Source organism: Trichechus manatus, unplaced genomic scaffold (genome assembly GCF_000243295.1).
Source record: "Trichechus manatus latirostris isolate Lorelei unplaced genomic scaffold, TriManLat1.0 scaffold00136, whole genome shotgun sequence".
Taxonomy (NCBI): Eukaryota; Metazoa; Chordata; class Mammalia; order Sirenia; family Trichechidae; genus Trichechus; species Trichechus manatus.
The window spans coordinates 2,845,422-2,863,253 of NW_004444072.1; the positions used below are offsets into that span (position 1 = coordinate 2,845,422).

Genomic DNA, 17,832 nt, shown 5'->3' on the forward strand with positions numbered 1-17,832 from the left:
ACACACACACACACACACACACACACACACACACGCCAAGCGCTAAAGTCAGGAAAGCAAATCTCTAGTGGTGACAGTGTTACTTCTATTTGTGACTAAAAATGGTCAATGCTGGAAAGAACTAGACCAAAAATTCTGACCGTGAGCCTAATATAACCAATCATACCTAGCAATAGATTGCCTTAAAATCTAGAAAATGGTACTATAAAATGAGGATAAATGGGCCACATGATAAAATCAACTTTAAGGTCAATTATGTACTTTCATTGGCTTGAATTAATGTAACTGGAAAAAAATTTCACATGTGCTATTGAAAAGGTAAGGAAACATCCCTACTCAAGGGCTAGTAAAAATCTCACTTGTTTATAATCAAAATGACAAAACCCCGCTAGTTTGGAAAGTCTTAACTGAATACAACAATACCTCGTTTACCCAGCATGATGAAAAGCCAATTTTTAAAAGTCTTAATTGAACACAACAATACCTCGTTTACCCAGCATGATGAAAAACCAATGTATGCCATATACAGTAAAATCTGTGACAGGCAAAACTCAACGAGACTGTCTTGTTTTTCCAGGTCTTCCAAGTTTTTTGCCTTTGACGCTTTCCGATCGCTTCTTTTAGTGGAAAATATTTGAGTTCTCCTTCTCTGACAGGTCCCACCTTACAGTTTCTGGCTTTTGCAGGTTTTACTGTGACTTTTTTTTTTTTTTTCTCAACACAAAAATGTTGAGAATTACAAAACATGTCCAAGGTTTAAAAGGCATATTTGTCCAGATCCAGCATACAATTGGAGAATGCTAGGCTACGTGCCCCTACAGCAAATAACTCCAAACTGCTTTGCTGTAGAGTTCCCCACTCTGATTTAGTGGTATTTCTCTCATGCCCGTTCGTGGTCAGGCTATCAGCTACCAATTCGTGTAATGAGCACGTATGTTGTTGTTAGGCGCCATGAATTTGGTTCTGACTCATAGCGAACCCATGAACAACAGAAGCAAACACTGCCTGGCCCTGCACCATCCTCACAATTGTTCCTATGTCTGAGCCCATTGTTACAGCCATGGTGTCAATCCATCTCATCGAAGGCCTTCCACTTTTTCACCGACCCTCTACTTTACCAAGCATGATGTCCTTCCCCACGGACTGGTCCCTCCTGATAACACGTCCAAAGCATGTGAGACGAAGTCTTGCCATCCTTGCTTCTAAGGAGCATTCTGGCTGTACTTCTTCCAAGACAGATTTGTTCGTTCTTCTGGCAGTCCATGGTATATTCAATATCCTTTGCCAACACTATAATTCAAATGCATCAATTCTTCTTCAGTCTTCCTTATTCATGAGTACATACAGGCTTTCAGAAATCCCCAAATCTGTACCCCTCTGCCATTTGCTCAGTTTGTCTTTTTAAAAAAAAGACAACAAACTAGCCTTTAAACGTGTCCATATAGTTTAACCTATTTCAATACCATAAATTATCTTTTTTTTTTTTAAATTAAAAAAACAGGTGAGAAATAAGACTAAGTGGGAGCAGAGTTAAGAACTGGAAGGATTCTCCTATAACTACATTTACTTTAATGAACAGATTTTTTTGGCCATTCTAATATTTCCTCCTATTTCTAAGCTTCTGATTATATTCTGATTGGTTCAGGCTATTAGAAATTTGACCTCTAGATAACTGATGTGTTACTGTATATCCAAAGAAAAAGGGAAAAAAATCCCTCTTCTTAATACTGGACATCGAGGGTGGAGGAGAGAAGGGTTAGGAGAACACCAAACTGCTTGACATAAAATGAAGGAATCAGGGGTGAGCCCTCATTTCATGTAGGCTAGAATACCACTGAAGGCAGTATTCTTATTATTGATTTTTTTAAAACAACAGCTCCACATCACAATGGAAGATTCATTATTTTCTCACACAAATTATGTTCCACAAAACAATCCTGTGTTAGACAGAAATGTTATCCATCGCTAAAATTTGATATCATTTTAAAGTGCATCTACTTCAACAGAACTCAAACACAGTTCTGACTTACAAAAGATCTTTTGTTAATCTGTATTTTCTACCTGTTATTGATATGCATAATAATGCACAGATACCCCCAAACAGATGCCACAAAATTTATGTGACCACAAATATCTTTGTATTAAACCAAAGAGATGCTTCTGTAAAGCTGTTACATAGAATTCTATTATAAAATTAAAAATCAGGACCAAAAGAAAATTCTTATTTTTCTACAGAGCCTTTAAAAATACTGTGATTAGGCGTGGCATCTAGAGAAGTAGAGTAGGAAGATGGGGTTCCTTACCAAGGGTTCATTAGCAGCCCAGATGGCAGTAGGAGAAACAGGGTCAGGAGCAGTGCTAAAAGTACCAAACAGACCACTCTGACCTGACTTATTGACCCCATTCCTTTCCACCCACTCCCAAATCTCTTCTCTGGAAAAGCAGTTCATGTTCAACCAAGAGAGAGTACAAAACAGAGAAACAGGCTCTGGGTACAGACCTGTGGTAAACTGGGGTGGGGTGGGGCAGCAAACAACAGTAGTTAGCTTGGAGATTATAAACTTACTACTGAACAAAATCCAGATAATGAGAGACCTCATCAGTTATCACCAGTGACAGGAGAGCTCTGCTGCTTGAGAGAACTTTAAGATCCAGAAGCATATTTAGAAAACTGAAATGAGAGTTAAGAGATGGTGTTCAGCTATCCCGTTTTGCTTGTAATGGGCTGAGAGATTTGGGCATGACACTTGAATTGTCTAAGTCTGTTTCCTAATCTGAACAGGCAGACAGGAATAGAGTCTTTGAAACTTTGAGAAAATGTCAACCAGACTAAGCTACTTTTATATCCATCTCAGAACATTGCATCTATAATCATGGGATGAAAAACCATGTCCATATGTTCAGATGATACTAAGACGTCTTTTACATTTCAAATATTCTCTCACCAGCAAGTTCTTTTTTATTCCATAGCTGCTTTATTGATTTTTCCCATATTTCTAGGCACATAATACCCATTCTCAATTGTATCATTATCAACTATTTCATAATAATTTTGTGTGATTGTGTACATTTAAAGATCAGTTTCAACTCCCAGTTAAATTGTTTAACCATATATTCAAATATACCAAATATCTCTGATATACTGAACTAAGAAATCTTAATACCATCAAAATAGCAATCTATGCAAAGCAATACTGTCACTGAAAGAAAACATATACGTAAATACCCAAGTTGTGTAGGTCATATTAACTTTCTTTATAAAAGGTATACTTTTGTCGCTAACAAATGCAAGTCTAACCAAATCTATTCATTCTAACACTGCAAAAAAAGCATTGCTAGAGAGTAGAAAATGTAGACAGTCTTTGTTCATCTCCCTAAAGACTCCTGACCCTCTGGAATGCCTAGCAACCCACCACCCACTGCCACACCCTTCAGTATCCAATTATCCCATTTGGTCTTCTCCTAGTTCTTGGTAAATGTCTCCATCATAACACCGGTCAGTATCTCAGTGACTTCCATGTTTATCTGCCCTGTTAGATGGTGAAAGCCGTAAGGGCTGGGGCTGTGTTTTACTCCTCTTTGAGTCTTGGAGATATAGTACGCTGGCTTGCCAATAATAGGTGTACAATAAGGATCTGCAGATTGTTGAAGATATGCTAGCTCTCTCGTAACAAAAAACTATGAAAATAGTCTATGAAAGTTTCTCCCTTAAACTACATCTTTGAGAATTACAAATTTTCAACACAGCAAAAATCAGAAATTAAGCATTATATAAACCATCTGACTCTAAGTCGACCAATAAACGAATCAATAAGCTATTTATAAAATGATAAAATTAAAAAATACATGACTTTTGATTTTGAACCCTAATTCTATGTAGTACTTGCTTAAAGTATAGCTCCAATAATACACTTCAACATTATTGACTACATATTTAATTGATTTCTGTATATTTCACCTCCCTCCATACCTAAAAAAGTACAACATGCTGATATACAAATGATGACCCATGGGGCTAATAACAGAGCATTTCAACTGGAACTATGGGATAAAACAGAAGTCCAGGGGAAGGGACCTTCAGTGCTGATAGACTCAGAGCAGGTTATCCTTGTATTTCAAATGTATGCCTATCTTTTCAAAGATAAACATTTATACAGCCCCTGAATGATGGGGCTTGCAGCTGACAATGTAAATAAAAAAAAAATGAATTTTTTTTTTTCTCTAAAGTCTGGCTATAGATTATAAAAAGGGCTTGAAGGGACTTCTAAAGGAAAGAACTCAAATTGTAACATGTATGCTCAAGTGGGTTTGGCTTATGTTAATTTAAAAATGTTAATATAAATAAAACAGCTACACAGCTAATTTCTTAAATAGAAGGCAACATATTTTCAGAGTGATCAGTTAAGTGATCAGTTAGTTCAGACTGCATATTATAGAGAAGCGTAGATAGTGACCAGATCCATTATCATAAACAAAATAATAAATTCACTTCAAGAAGATACAGTCATCATACAAATGTGATTTTTTTCTTCTCCTCTCAAAGGCTGCAAGAACAAAAGGTAATGTTCTGACTTTAGTTTCCTGGAAAATGCAAAGGTTACCCATTGTGTGCTATCTACGATTATCATTTAACTGTAAAGTTTGTGATGCTTCTTGAGCTGATATCGAAACAAGAAATATAAAAATTTGATAATAAAATTGTGAGGCCAAATATATGTACAGGTTATATACAAATTCCTCTTATATAATCTATAGATAAGTATAGATAAATCTGATTCTTAAATAGAGGTAACCAGTCCCTGGGTGGTACAAATGGTTAAGCGCTTGACTACTAACTGAAAGGCTGGCACTTCGATCTCACTCAAAGGCACCTCTGAAGAAAGGCCTGACGACCTGCTTCTGAAAAGCCACAGTCTTGAAAACCCTATGAAGTGCAGTTCTACTCTGCAGAACATGGGGTCCTGGTGATTCGGAATCAACTCAATGGCAAATGCTTTGTGTACGTGTGTGTGTGTGTGTGCGTGTGTGGTTTAAGGTTACTCATGAGTCCTGGGTGATGCAAAGTTAGTGCGTTCAGCTGCTAACTGAAAGGCTGGAGGTCCGCGTCCACCCAGAGGCACCTCAAAAGAAAGGTCTGGCAACCTACTTTTTGAAAAATTAGCCACTGAAAACCCTATGGGGCACAGTTCTATGCTGACACACATGGGGTTGCCTGAGTTGGAATCGACTTGAAAGCAACTTTTTTTTTTTTTTTAAGGTTACATAGTTAATAAGTGGTGGACTAAGATGTAAACTCTAGTCTCTTATTTCTATCTGTGTGCTTTTTCCAAATTGTTCCCCTAGATCATGTATTTATTCTTAAGAATGTACAGAGTTTAAGTAACAACTATACAGATTCTTGACAAAATACTGGCAACACAACAAAGTAAGAAAAACAATGCTCTAGGAATCTGAAAAGAAATCCTAATTCTAGGCCTCCTTCCTCCTCTACAAACTAAAGCTATGAAGTCCTGGGAAAATAATTAAAATGACAAGGCTTTAGGAACTTCAGATGACTCGGTGGTGGGGGACTGGAGTGAGAAATTCAGGTAGGTCTCTATTATCTTTAGTGATACTTCTAGCAATTAAATTGAGCCTATGTTTTTAAAATAATAGGTTAACAAAAACTATATCATTCTAAGAATATAACCATAACCCATTTTTCTGAATTTTAAATCTTGTTGTCCAAAGTACGCATTTGTCACCTGCAGTAAAGGAGAATGAAGAACACCAAAGTCACAAGGAAAGTATTAGCCCAAGAGACAGAAAGGGTCACGTAAACCAGAGACATCATCAGCCTGAGACCAGAAGAACTAGATGGTGCCCGGCTACCACCAATGACCACCCTGACATGGAATGCAACAGAGAGTCCCTGATGGAGCAGAAGAAAGGTGGGGTGCAGAGCTCAAATTCTGGGAAAAAGATCAGACTTAAAGGTCTGACTGAAGCTGGAGGCCAACTCTTCAGACAAAGATTGGACTGGACTGTGGGACATAAAATGATACTCGTGAAGAGTGTGCTTCCAGCTCAAGTAGATACATGAGACTAAACAGACAGCTTCTGTTGAGAGGTGAGATGAGAAGGCAGAGAGGGTTAGGAACTGGTTGAACGGACATGGGGAATCAGGGGTGGAAAGGAGGAGTGTGCCATCACAGTATAGGGAGAGTAATTAGGGTTACATAACAATGTATGTATAAATTTTTGTGTAAGAGACTAACTTGAAAGTAAACTTTCACTTAAACTACAACAATTAGCAAAACAAAGTGTGCATCTGCCCTATTATCTCTCCTCTAATATTTTCAATCACTTCATTTTTATTTCAATGAGATGTATAATTCTTACACACAAATGAAAAAAAATAAGGTATTATGCCAAAAACATATGTAATAGATGGAAGCATATTTCCCACATCTTCTCAAAATATTGATTTAATATGAAATAGGATATATAAAAATCTGTGATACAACTTGAAGCCTAATTTTTTAAATTTACTCAATCATTCAAAAGAATTCAAATTAATATATTTTTTCTTATTCAGTAAAAGACTTAACTTTTAGATTTAAAAGGATAAACCAACTATAAAAAAAAAAAACCCCACTTTTTACCAACTTCAACAGCCTTTGATTCAGTGAGCCATATAACATCCCATGTTGGATATTAAGGCAAGTTTGGAGGCTCTGATCAATATAAAAAAATTTGAACCCTACACTTTAGAGCCAAGTGTTGTTGTCGTTGTTTTTCTGTTTTCCCTAAAAGGAATAAAACAAAATATACTAATGGGGAAAAGCTCCCTTTGTTTCTTCAATAAAAGTTGCTCTGAAATAAGAAATACAGAATTTCTTTAGGGGAGGAAAAAAGAAGCCAACGAATACGAATATTTCTTTCCACAAAAATAACAAATAATTGTGTAGTATCAAGTATGCAAGGTCTTTATAGATTTTTCAAGTCTCAAGCCAACCCATCTTCCCAGATTTAGGATTTTTTAACACAAAAGACACATGTATCCTTGTTGTATCCAGGTAACTTTTGTTTTTTAATTCAAAACCATAGTTCCTAAATTATTATAATCTTCAGTTTACTGACTCTGACTTATAACTGGACAGCCATTGGCTATTATTATTTTGAACTGTGTCTCTTAGAGTCAACACTGCATTTACCAAGTATTATTTGAAAATCATCCAACTGTCAAAATCCAGAAGGTAGTACATTTTTCCTAACAGCAGTTTGGGAAAATGTTCATAAATGATGCCATGTGATTTACTATTGTAAATACAGAATTTAGAAGAGCAGAGTTAAATATAATATACACATATATTTTAAAATAATCTACAACGATATATATTCTACCCTATGACATTTATACAATGCCAAGATTATGTTTGAAAATTAAATAGTATTTTTAGTTTACCATATAATGGCAAATAATCGCCTGAGATTTCTCCCACTAAATTGACTCTTAACACAAGTTGATCACTGATATCTGGCTACGTAAACTCAACCTAAATCTTATTAATAAATGAGGCAAAAATAAAGTATTTTCTATATTGGAAATTATGACAACATTATACTTTAAAAACCTTATAAAATGTAGTAGCTTGAAGCATTGCATTGACTCAAAAACCATGAAGACTTCCTCTGCACTTTGGTAAAAAGTTGTAATTTGATCAATAAAGATATTTAGGAACATAGGGTAAAAAAGGGAAATTTTGAAAATGTTCACCTTCATTTTATTTCATAGGTCACTGTTATACCATCTAATAAGATAATTAAAAACATGCAAGCAGCTGGTACTACAGCTAAACAGATTAATGTAATAGTCTGTAGTCATATGTGCTGGCAAGGGGCTCGCCTCTTTGGCGAGGAGAAGGTCAGCTACCCTTGGGAAGAGGAGGAGGAGCAGTGGGAAGAGGATATTCCTTCTTCCATGTGGCCCTGTGCTACAGTCACTAAGTTAAACGTCTACTGCAAACTGCTAATCAGAAAACTACTTCTCTTCTTTCATACCCAGCAAGGTTCTCTCAGTTTAATGGTTAAATGAGAAATAAAAGGAAGCTCATATAATTTGACAGAAAACATTAACACTGGACTTTAAAAAGTACAAGATACATTTCATAAAATTAATAATGTCTTCCCAATTCTTCTAAATTTCCATTTTAACATGTCATCTGCAAATTAGTTGGGAGATGTACAATCAAATTTTAATCCAAACTTCCAAAACAAGATCTGGTCTATTACTCAGGCATCATATAATCATGCTGATGCCTTAGGAGTTAAATGCAGCTGTACTCTATCTGACTCAATGAAGCAAAACTACAAAAGACACAATCCAAATTAACATCTCCTAGTCTATGAAAAACAAATCTATGAGCATTAGGCACATAAAACTATAGTTAGGGTCCATCAGTTTTAAATTTCAACTCTTACTTGTCAAAGCTCCACAAATCCATCCTTGAATTTATACTAAAATAGCTGCGTTTTATTTTTACTAAGTGTACAGATTTGTTATACAAAGACAACCTAGAATACTACATCAGAGATTGAGTTACAAACCTCAAGTTAAGTTTGTTCTTAGCTCCCTTTCTGCTCATAGACAAAGTTATTTTCCTGTAAGAAACATTTTTTCTATCACTTTTGTGTCTTTATATTAGAGCACTTTTAAAAAATTCTACAACACCCCAAGATTAATGATGATGACAATGATAATGACACAGACTAGAAGACAAAAGCAGCTAACGTCTATTCAGTGTTTACTATGTGCCATTCTCCCATTAAGTCCTCATTACAACTGTATTTTATCATTCCCACTTCAAAGATGAAAAACTGAGGCTGAGACTTGTTCAAAGTTTCCACGGTATTTGGAGCCAAGATTTGACTCAACCCATTATGATTAGATATCATTTAAAACAAAACAAAATAAAGACTACGCCCTCTTGAAACTGACAATCTAAGACAAGGACACAATAATACAAACGATGGAAAGGATATAAGTTTGAGCGACCAATTGAAGACTGAATTTACAAATTAATAAAACCTCTACATATGCTACAAAGGGTACATGTTTTAAAGGGTTAAATGAAAGTTAAAGAAACCAAGTTGCCAATTTACATGGGTAAAGCACCAAAGAATTAATAACAATAATACCATGGCTTTTTTCAAAAGGCTTTTATTTTACCCATTTTATCTCAGTCTTTAAAACAGCTGTGAGAAGGAAACCTGTATAATGCCCACTTTACAGACGAGAAAGTAAGGCTAATCTTCACCCTTAACACAGGGCATATAGTTTGGATGTGCTGGTGTTAGGCTTATGGCCTGAGCTGTCTAAATGTGAAGAAGGGTTAGGATTTTGGAGGCAGTTTAAATAACAGACACAGAATTGTTAGGCTAAAAGATGTTTAAGGATTGGAGTTCCGGTACTTACATTTTTCTAATAACTTATTTCTAGTTAGTTTAAAAGAGCTACAATGGCAAAAGAAAAATAATTTTCATTTTCAAAAGTAAATTTTACTGGCAATTCTGTTGCCATTTTGGTGTAATTCTGTAACCATTTCTAGGTTTTGTCAGTTAACTTTAATATGAAAACATACCCTAGAGCTGTGCTTCTATGAATTCTGCATTTAACCTAAGTGTCAAATTCACAAGTAGCTCATTATATTGTAAGAGCTATTGCCTACTGAGTAGAAAAACACTCATTTCCCACCTTAAATATACTATAATACTATTTAATAAAAGCACTGGCCTTCCAACTATTGAAAGCCTGCTTTTATAGACTGTACTACCTGAGGTTTTATCTTGCCTTTTTAATTACAGCAATGAATTAATATCCTAACACTACAATAGTGACAGGCATCGACTAAAAATATATTCGTTAACAACGTTAGTATTTATTGTGCAAAGCTGCATTAGAAGTTCATTTTCAAAATACAACTATCATTCAATAATACTAAGATACTTTAATTTCAAACTATTCAAGGACAAAATAAACTACAGGGTAATATCATGCCTTCACATTAACACATTTTTCTTAACTTTATATTATGCCCATTTTTTACCATAATTAGCTAACTTACAAATGTAATTGTAAAATATAATTTGCCAACAAAATTTATATACATATGAAGGGATTTTCTTTTTTCTGAAACACATCCTTAACTTCTGTTTTGGTTATTTTTTATAGTATTTATACCTAATAATGATATTACCACCATAAATTTTACATATATTATCATATTAATATTTCTCAGTTACATGCCAGATCATGTATATTTATTTAACTATCTATCTTTCTTATTCATTTTTTTGGGGGAGTGCCACAGTTGTGTCCTGTTCAGATGAAGGATTTTACCTATTATTTATTATGTCAAATTCAAGCTTTACACCACGCTTCAGGACAAAAAGAAGGATTCAGAGAATCCCAACATTTATAAGGTGGGATGGGTACAGTGAAAAATAAAATGAAAACATCTGAGGTGTACTGCTTTGATAATATCCTACCAGAACACTATGGGAACATAAGCCTTTTGTAGGACCTGTTATACCTGAACAACTGATTATTTACACAGACTCCACCTAGTATAAAATAAAGATGTCAAGTGTTTCAATCGCCATCCCATTTCTGGAACTCATAAACAAACTGTAAAAACCTTCTCATTTACCACATTCTCACTAAGTGCCCAATGTACGTAAGACCCTTCTCTAGATGTTAAAAGGCTGGATATGAAGAAACAAATGACGCAGTTTCAATTAAGGATATAGAATATATATACAACTAAAAATATAAACTATCTAAGCGTAAATTTCATGTTGATTATATAAAAGGAGATTCAGCTTGATGTTCCAATGAGTTTCCAAGTGTAGAGTAGTTCTTGTGTACATTTCATAGTGTTGTTACACAAGTATCAGAATTAATGAACCATAAGGACAATGTACTCCAAATTAAAACACTTCTTTAAGAATTTGCATTGCCATCTGTAATGCCAAAACGTATCATTACTGGATCTGTATTTATTTCTGAGGATAACTGAGTTCCTACACCGCTTTGGTTCATCATATGAATTTTCAAATATTATTGGGAGAAGTATTTTAATCGTTCTTCTCCCTAGAATTACCTGTTATGCGTGTACAAAACCCATAAACATTTAACTCAAGCAAAATCCAAGTTATGAGGAGAATATTAAAATACTAGGTAGATACATGTTTTCCGAACTTAGGTATCGTTTTTTAAAAACCAGTAATTGAGATGTAACTGCGCTGTCTGCTGAAGAGCCAAATGAGACATTAACAAACAGCACTTAATTTAACCATGAATTACATTTTAAGCTCTCTTAGGCTCTCATGGGCAGTACACTGTGTTTTAGCAGAGAACTTAAACAAAAGAAAGTCATTAGTAGTGTAAGAAATATACTGAACAAAATAAAAACAAAAATGGATTATAATGAAGCTTAATACTACATGTACACTTATGCCAACTACCCTACTACAGAATAACAGATACCGAAAGTAAGTTCATTTCCTAAGAACTTAGAATGCTGCATTTTCCATTACTCATTTAAGTCTGTAGAACTATTTCATATCACAATATTCCTTATATTTGTCATATTTTTTAAGCACAGGCAGCAGTTCCTTACTATTCTAAGATTAGAATCTTATAAGATTATGTATCTTGTACATTTTTTGTAAGATTATGTATCTATGTATTCATCACCTACCTATAGGAATTAAAAGTCCCATCAGAGTCTGAAGTAGAACTTGTTCTTCCATTTTTATTGGCATCACCTGAAAAAAAAATTTAAACAATAAATAACAGAGAGTCTAAAACTGAATATTTCAATTAAAAAACTACTGTGTGACAGTTCTACGCACTATATTGGTCAAAAATCATATACCCTCTTATTCCTCCCCCCAAATTATCTTTTGTAATCAGGGCCTTGTATTTAAAAAATTCATTTTGATGCCAAAATATAAACCAATTTACCACCACTCATAAACTGAATAGTAATACAACCAAAGTAACTGCTAACAGGAAGAAATGAAGTACAGTACAGGCATTTTCTTTTTATGAATTATATACAAAGCTAAAATTTATAAATCATTTAATCATACATGTATTTAATTATACACTAATATTTGTAAACACAGCAGTTTTTTTTTTTAGTGACCAAGTCACCCATGCCACCCACTACTACAAGGAAAAGAGAACAGGCCGAGAGCAGCCCTGAAAGGTTTTCCAGCCCTCATTTCCCCATTCTGTAGGAATGTATAGCAAGCAAAGAAGTAAAACAGAAAGCAGACCTGAAAGATGGTAAATAGGAATGCATTTTAATGAGTTTTTAATACACCTTAATATTTCTTCTAAAACTGTATGTTTTAACTGTAGTCTAAAGTTCGATAGTTTAAAAAAATGAAAAGAACAACAATCACATCAAAAGGTATGTGTGTCTCCTATAGTAACATCAAGCATTTGGGAAAAAAGGCATTTTACTCAAGAAACTGCTATATTCATAAAATCAAATTTGGAACACATTCACACCTGTCAGTTTAAAGACTATAGAATAAAAATAAGTTTACTACAGAAGTTGAAAAAAAATGTTTACCAATGGCTCAATGTAAAATATATATACTTATTGATAAAAATTTTAACAGTTTAAGTTTTTAAAGTATATACGTCAAAGTCTAGTTCTTATGAATCCACAGTTTACTACTATTAAATACATCATTTATTCTGTGAAACAAATTAAAAAGAAAGACTAGAAACTGATTACACCCTACCAATTCCTGTAATGTAACTTGCAGCATCACATTATATTCATTTCTATGATATTTAAAGCTTAATAATTTAATGATTTGTCCAATTTTAATTTATACTTTTAATCCTCTTTGAACACGCCAGGGTGCCACTGGAGATCATCACAGTGGTCCTGGTTAAGTCAAACAGTAATTACAGAGCTTTCACTTTAAAGATGAGATTATTTTTAATTATTGAGTATAGCACTTAAGGTAGCATCCTTATATAATTATGCTACTCATTAAATGGTTATTGAAAGCCGAAATGTAATTTTAATGGCAGCTACCTATTTTTCTTTGCACATTTTATAGTTGACAGATTAGTCAAGAACGCTGGTGCTCTTCAAAATCTTTGCAGCTGCGCCGAAGTGTTCGGGAGGACATGAACGGAACTGAGCCCACTCACACAACTTTTAACTACCTTTTTTTTTTTCAAAATACACTTACAGGGTTCTTTTTTTTTTTTTTTAAACAAAAATCATAAAATGTATTACAACACTAGAAAATGGTGTGAATTTTACAGATGAAAATAATCCAAAAACACATAAATGTTTAAAAATCAGTCTAAGTGATTATATGCTGTTAATTCTTTGAAAACATCGGTAAGATTACACATACAACACACTTCACTTTCTTTAAAAACCACAACTATTAATGGTAACATAATAAAATAAAAAATAAAATAAATTAGTAAAGGAAAATTTCATACAACACATATTGTTTAACAGCTTGCAGGCATTTCCTGTGAAACATTCTGTAATCAGCATCGAATAACCACTATATCATACATTTAAAGTCTGAGCCTTATTTCTCCTTAAAATGAAAAATTATGATACACAAAACCTCACCAATAAAGTACTTCTTTCTTGATACTGATATTTATCAGCTTACATACAAAGTCCCTCAAATAATTAAGAGACTTTTGATTTTTTAAACCATCAGGTTTTATCATCATAATATATTACAAATATTTTCTTCAGTTTATAACTGTCTCCACATGAATATATCAACATTTAATGTAACCTTCATGGTGTAAAGGATGGTACTAAGGAAAAAAAGCAGGTTTTTTTTTTTTCTCAAAAACATACCAAATAAGGAAGCACAACTGTTTCACTAACAATATTAGAGAAAAGATTTCAGAGTTTGCTATATGGGGAAAAGGCAATAAAGTTCTGAAGCGGGAAAAACGGCTTTGTTCCTTCAATCCCCTAGCTGAAATTAATTATAGCAAATGTTTATGAAAACATCTGTTCCTTACAGTTATAAATTCTTAATTTTAGTTATGGGCGATTCCAGACTCTTATTTTGGAAGGAAACTAAGTCTGACAATTGAAAGGTTTACAAAAGAACAGAGAGAATTTGCAATTCTGGAAAACTGCATATACAGTGTGCTATGTACTGTAGAAGATTTTCGTTCGTGTGAAACATTTGCAAGAGCTTAAAACCGATAACTAGGAAAAACTGAAGAGAAACAGAAAAGGTTCATCTTTCATTTATGTTGTCAGATGATAGAAACACATCTGTAACACAAGAAAACACCCACTAAGAACTACAGCAAATGTTACTTTAGCGTTCATTCTAATTTGTGGTAAGTAAAATAAGCTAAGTATTAATTTTTTCAGGCATTTTAATAAGTCTAATGACAATACAATCATGGAAACATATGTGTAGTGTTACCCAAAAATAACAACAGAGGGTGGAAGAGAGTTTAATATGATATTTCTACTTGCTGTTCTGATTCTTGAAGGAAGCTGTCAGGTAGCCATAACTGTTTAACACAGGCTCTTTCTCGACACATATACATATAAATACATCATTAAAGTCATTTTACATAAAGACCTTTAAATGATCAAATAATACACACATATAGGTGTGTTTTAAGGTAACAGACTTCCTTTTACTTGCCTGAAAAGTAATTTAACTCATAATAGACTAAATTTTTAAAATATAGTGGAGATTTTAAAGGTATTTCAATTTTTAATATAAATTAATAATCTGTATATATTTATTTAGTAATTTTTGAATACATATATAAAATACATGCAATACATAACATATATAGCAATATACATATATGTGTATAACATTATACAACTGTATATTTTCAAAAGCCGTTTCTTACAGTTGTGGCCATTACAGTTTGAAATTTACATAATACACCTTTTTTCATTAGTTGTAAGTAACTTTGTAAAATGAGATCATAACATTCACAAGTAAAATAAGTTGGTTGATATGAAAAAGTATGCTGATAGTCATATTGTTTTAAATGTGGATACAAAGAGCACAGAATTTCCGAAAGTAATTTCTAACATTTATGTATATAATTTATTAAGCCAACAATATGTGTAATTGTGACTGGGATTTCAAAACGTGATAAACGGAATTCCGTATTCTCTTTTAGCTTTAACTGCAGTCATGTTTAGCTAAAGGCATTTATGGTTTCTATCTGTGCACTGCTGAAATCATGCTAAGCGCAGGTTTACAATAGATTTCTAGAGTGCCTTTTATGCACAAACATCTGCTTCATGAAGGGAGAACCACAGATTTTAAACTAGGTTAAGTTAAAAACAGCCAGGATACCACTATAAATAAGCACACCTACTCAAATATGTCTTCAGTTTACAACTAAGAACATCAAGTTTTAGAGTGTCACATCACACTAGGTACGGATTCTGAAAAGTAGTACAAAATAAAGAAAACATCTTATCTCTGAGTTGTTGGACGATCCTCGTCAAGCGCATGTAATAATTATCAGATAGTAAGGGGGAAAAGTCTGGGTTCAAACCAAGTTGAAAGCAAAGTTCAGAGAAGTCACACTGTAAATGTGATAGGATAATATTGCATAAGCAAACACTGTAAAGACCTAAAACCTTTTGTGTCTTTTAAATGAATTAGCATATATTACTGAAATTTTGTTAAATTTAAAATTCCATATAAAGTCATTTTTAAAAATTTATGAATAAAGTATATTCATAAAGGCAAACATAATGACTCAGCATCATCCATGAACACAGTGGCCAATGAAAATATTAACCTATGTCAGGAATCAGGATAAATATTGGCCTCACTAGGCTGATTATTCAGGGTAAAAACCTTGGGCCACCCATGAAATCTAATAGTCCTCAAGTCAATAGAGGCAGTTCATTATTTAATAATTTTCCATATTCTTTACTATTGTTAATTTATCTAACATTCTAATAACTTCATGGCCATACTTAGTTCTCTTAATCAGATTTTCAAATTATTATTTTAAATAATGATATATCAGATGTAAAAAGCTAAATACATAGAAACTATATTGAATAAGTAACATTTTCAAGTCTACAGTTTTAATTTAAAAATATAATATTTTTGTTATTCTTATTAAATCATTAAGAGAATTCTTTTAAAAAAGGGGAGTGGGAGCAGCATTATACACACAGTTACATTCCAGTAACGGCTTAAGGTTGCAACTTATAAATACAACGAAAATAAATGTGTGTCTGTGGATGGACAGATAAATGGTTGGATGGCTGATAGGTAGACAGATATATGTGTGTGAGCCTATATGGGTTTAGCTTTTAAGGAGAAAAAATATGCTGCTGCTGATCTTTGGTTATAGTTCGAAGTACTTTCCAGGAAGAAACACTGAGTCAGTAAAATTAAACTACCACATTCAGTTTAAATGACACTATGAAGTAAGAGTATTATAACATCACAACTAAAAACTCAAGCTCAGGCAAGACAGACCTGAGTACACGCTCCACCATTTACCTGCTCATCTCTCAGTTTCCTTACCGGTAAAATGGAGACAATAACAGTTTCTATCACAAAGAGTGATTATGAAGATTAAATGAGATAAACCCATGTGAACTACTTAGTGCAGCATATGGCACAATGAAAGTCATCAATAAACGTTACTAATCATTATTATGAATGCTTTGACTAATTTTTTTTATAATACTGTATCCAGTAGTAGAACAACAGTAAAGCCCATTAGTACTACCTAAGGAGAATACGCTTACTCATAACTTAAATAAATGAAAATTGATTTGTTAACTTTCTTCTAGTAATTACAAAGTATTATTTATGAAAAACTTTTTTACTTAACAAGAAGTTTATTTTGTGAATTACACAAGGATAGTATAAAATTAGGACTTGGGCTATCCTTGTAATATCCTTCCTGACAATGATCATACCAAACATCAAATAGGATATAAAGAGAGACAACGGCGAATATAGTAAATTTAAATGAAATTACATCTTTGAAATATAAAGCCATCTAATTCATGAGCTTAATATATGTTTCTTGCAATTGATAAAATGCAGATTAAAAAAAAACTAAAATTGTAATCAATCTGGAAATAAACTAAAACACATAAAGTGGGTGTGTGTGTATGTACATACATATAGTATCACTCATGCATAACAATAACAATAAAACAAACTATGAGAAGAATTCATTAATGATTCTGTAACTGAATGGAAGCAAGGCCTAATTTCAAAGATAATCACAAGTATAACTATCCAATTTAAGTTAACAGGTAACAAAATATATAATACAAATGTTGCTATTTACTATGATCGTCCTTTCTGGGCATATTTGTCGTTTTTCAAGTTATTTCATGGATTTAAAGATGCTTAACATATCAGAAATTTAAAAAACTAGGATTCTAAGGCAAAATTAATTTCTCTTGGTTCTACTATCCACTTGTATTACAAGCAGGGGTAGGACCAGATCAGACTAAGCTCATGAACCTTCTGATCATCGAAATCACCTGGGGACAGGTATATGTGTGTGTGTATGAGAGACAGCGGGGTAGAGAGGGCCACAGAGGGAATGGTAGAGGGAAAGAGAGACGGGGGAAGAGGGGAAGGGGTTTAAGATTTACTCATAGGTAGGGCCCATGATCCTCTACCTTTCGAAAGGTTTCCTAGGTTATTTTAATGACCCATGGTATTTTCCTAGCCCAAATTTATAACAGTCTACTGTGCCAATGTTCTGTAGTTATCCATAAGGTTTTCGTTGGCTGA

General features: G+C 33.4%; 1 protein-coding gene across 14 annotated transcripts in view; it reads right to left on the reverse strand.

Moving 5' to 3' along the window:
* Positions 1–17,832, reverse strand: part of TBC1D5 (TBC1 domain family member 5) — a 657,932-nt gene that overhangs the window by 301,666 nt on the left and 338,434 nt on the right. For all 14 annotated transcript variants that reach the window (XM_023739548.1, XM_023739547.1, XM_023739544.1 and 11 more), the window contains one exon: positions 11,745–11,811. In XM_023739548.1, coding sequence (XP_023595316.1) covers positions 11,745–11,811 — 67 coding nt within the window. The remainder of the gene's footprint in view (positions 1–11,744; positions 11,812–17,832) is intronic.